Here is a 3,478-nt window from a genome sequence, read left to right as displayed (position 1 = left end):
CAAATAAGAAACGCAAACGTCCAACTTTACAAAGTGAGTTGTGACGTCCCACATGAAATATTACCATCAACAAATTAATAATAACGAGACCTTAATTGCAAATGATAATGGGAACTCAACAGAAATCCCATTGAGGTTGTTCCAATGTAAAACAATTATCAAAGCATAGTTAATTGCATGAATAATTGAATCATAAAAAAAATCCAATATTATCCCACTTTCTCATTGTGTATATAATGCTTTAATCATACTATATATATATATATATATATATAGTCAATAGTTTATATATATATAAACTATTGACTATATATATTAGAACAAGATACCATGATTATATATATGCTTTCTGGCAAGAGATTAAGAACTCACTGAAAGATCTTAATTTGGCAAGAGATTAAGAACTCACTGAAAGATCTTAATTTGGAAAGAGATTAAGAACTCACTGATGGGGATGAATGCTTCGCAGTGCGGCATACATAAGCCGATCAAGCATGGAGGGGCCACCGCTCCCCGCCATATTACACATCCGCTTCCATTGACATCAGCATGCACCAAATTATTAGATTATGTATTGTTTAGCTCTCAAATCGTTTGCCACTAAGACAAACCAATGTGGATCCCACTTAGCATAATCAAGCCTTCCTATTGGCTGCCACCTGGAACCCAAATCAGCCATACAAGGATCAATATAGCTTATGTTAATCAGAATATTCAAATTGATCCACCTTCCTAGTAAGTGCAGCACACCAAGGATCAATCTCACACTCTCAGTCCACGTGTGAGAGAGTGAGATTCTCGCATTCTTGAAACTCTCCATTTTATTACATTATTTTGGATAGAAGCCTTCACATCTTACAACCCAACTGCCTCTATATATAGTGGTCTCATTAGCCATTTATACTTAGGAGAGACATACAAGCAACTTGAGCTTCGAGTAGTCTTCCTCTCTCTTTTTTTCCCCTCTTCTCCTTCTCTTGATCTTCTCATTAATTACCAAACCTTAAACTAGAAATCAACAAAAAAAATGGAGGGGAATGGTTGTTTAGGAAGTTATTTTCAAAGATGCAAGCCTTATATAGCCATGATATCTTTGCAATTTGGCTATGCTGGCATGAACATCATCACCAAGGTTTCTCTTAATCGAGGGATGAGTCATTATGTGCTAGTGGTCTATAGGCATGCCTTTGCTACTGCTGTTATTGCTCCTTTTGCTATTATTCTTGAGAGGTATACAAATAGGTTATCATGATTAAGAGAGTACTAAAGCTTATCAATCTTTAGTAGAAAAATATATTCACCATGTTTTCTTCTTATTTATGTACAGGAAAGTACGGCCAAAGATTACATTTCCCATTTTCATGCAAATGTTTGTGCTTGGTCTTCTTGGGTTAGTGTTTTTTTCTCCTTGGCATGACATGGTTCTAAACTTTTGGAAGATTTTGAAGTTAAAAAGACAGTCAATCTTAACTTCTTCCTTTTGTCATTTCTTATTCTAACAGGCCTGTGATTGATCAAAACTTTTACTATGCTGGGCTGAAATTCACTTCTCCCACCTTTTCTTGTGCCATGAGTAACATGCTGCCTGCGATGACATTTGTCATGGCAGTTCTTTGCAGGTACTGCAATAATTTCTCTGTTTCAAACTCTGTTTTCTTTCCCTGTAGCCTGTACTTTTCCTTTGTAGCTTTGGTCTGAGTGACAACTGATATACTTTTGCTTTGATGGGCTTGTGCTAAAAACATAAAGGATGGAGATCGTGGACATAAAGAAAGTTAGATGCCAAGCAAAGGTGATTGGAACCATAGTAACCGTGGCTGGAGCCATGTTCATGACATTGTACAAAGGTCAGGCTATCAATTTGATGTGGTCTAAGCATGTCAACACTCAGACATCTTCTGCTACTGCCACAACTGGATCAGCTGACAAAGATTGGCTTATGGGTTCCATTCTCCTCATCATCGCTACACTTGCCTGGGCATCATTCTTCATTCTTCAGGTAAATAGAATGAATAATACAAATTTTGTTTGTGATTTTTTAAAAAAGAAGTCAAGACTTTAACTTTCTGTTGCTTTGTTTTTTACAGGCAGTGACACTTAGGAGGTACTCAGCTCAGCTTTCTCTTACAACCATTGTGTGCTTTTTGGGTACTCTACAGTCCATAGCTGTCACTTTTGTGATGGAACACAAACCTTCTGCTTGGACCATTGGCTGGGACATGAATCTTCTTGCTGCTGCCTATGCTGTGAGACTCTCTCTCTCTCTCTCTCTCTCTCTCTCTCTCTCTCTCTCTCTGTCCCTCTCTCTCTCTGCACACAAGCAGGTTCAAATATGTGTTGATAGTAAAGGTACTAATAAGTGTAATTTTCCATTTTCAGGGAATTGTGTCGTCAAGCATTGCATACTATGTTCAAGGACTTGTCATGCAAAAACGAGGGCCTGTCTTTGTCACTGCTTTTAGTCCTTTGATGATGATCATAGTTGCAATCATGGGCTCTTTCATCTTGGCTGAGAACATTTATGTTGGAGGGTAAGTTCTTACTCCCTCCCAAAAAAAACTAGTCTTACTTTCGGATTTAACACTCACTGATAACTTTTTTTTGTTTGGTTTTACAGTATTCTTGGTGCTATATTAATCGTAGCTGGACTCTATGCGGTTCTATGGGGCAAGTACAAGGAACACAAAGAAAAAGAAGCAGAAACGATCCCTGAACCAATCAAAGAGAATGGAGAGAATGGTCACACAGCAGGAATGATCCAGGATATTGAAGCTAACAATGACATTGAGAGGCAAAGAAATCAAGCTAACAATGTGACCTTGCAAGCCCTGGCTATTACTCTTCCAATTTCACAGGCTCCCATGATAGCCAAGGAAGCACCAAGAGCTTAATTAGTGTAGGAAAAAGATGAGATAAAGAGAGAAATAATAGAGGGCTAAATTCAGGAATATCAAGCTTCTTTTTCTCTTTTGCAATTTCAACTTTACTATTTTTACCTTTTTTTTGGAGGGGGGGGGGCGCTTTGCCTTTGTTTTAAAATTATGGAAATGAGAAAATGCATAATCTTCTTTCCTGGCTTCTGTAATTATTGTGTGTCCTGTCAAAAGCTTGGGCTCCAAACTCCAAAGGCAGATTCCACTCAGCGTGTGGCTGCCTTCCTTTTTTTTTTTCCATCGTGTCACCTCTTACGAATATAATGTATTTATTTGAAAATATGGTTGTAATTATTTTTAAAATATTTTTTATGTAAAAATATATTAAAATGATATATTTTTTTTATTTTTAAGAGTAGTATATTAAAATATTTAAAAAATATAAAAAAAATTTTTATTTTAAAAATACAGATTAACCCGAGTTTCTAAACGTTATCAAATCACCATTCATTTTTTTTTTTACCATTGCATGCTATACGTCGTTTTTGTCATCACTATTATTCACAAATAAAGTAATGATTGAAACACTCATCTTATCTTGAGAC

General features: G+C 36.4%; 1 protein-coding gene across 1 annotated transcript; it reads left to right on the top strand.

Annotated features, from left to right (window-relative positions):
- Positions 1-880: 880 nt before the first annotated feature.
- On the top strand, positions 881-3,085 carry LOC7479645 (WAT1-related protein At5g07050). Its single transcript, XM_002308826.4, has 7 exons — positions 881-1,230; positions 1,328-1,390; positions 1,503-1,619; positions 1,750-1,999; positions 2,088-2,246; positions 2,380-2,531; positions 2,618-3,085. Exons 1-7 carry the CDS (start codon positions 1,028-1,030, stop codon positions 2,889-2,891), a joined length of 1,218 nt encoding a protein of 405 aa, XP_002308862.2. The 5' UTR covers positions 881-1,027; the 3' UTR covers positions 2,892-3,085.
- Positions 3,086-3,478: the final 393 nt, after the last annotated feature.

Source organism: Populus trichocarpa, chromosome 6 (assembly GCF_000002775.5).
Source record: "Populus trichocarpa isolate Nisqually-1 chromosome 6, P.trichocarpa_v4.1, whole genome shotgun sequence".
In the NCBI taxonomy this organism is placed as follows: domain Eukaryota; kingdom Viridiplantae; phylum Streptophyta; class Magnoliopsida; order Malpighiales; family Salicaceae; genus Populus; species Populus trichocarpa.
The sequence above is the reverse complement of the archived record's forward strand: the minus strand, read 5'-3'. Positions and strand labels throughout refer to the sequence as shown.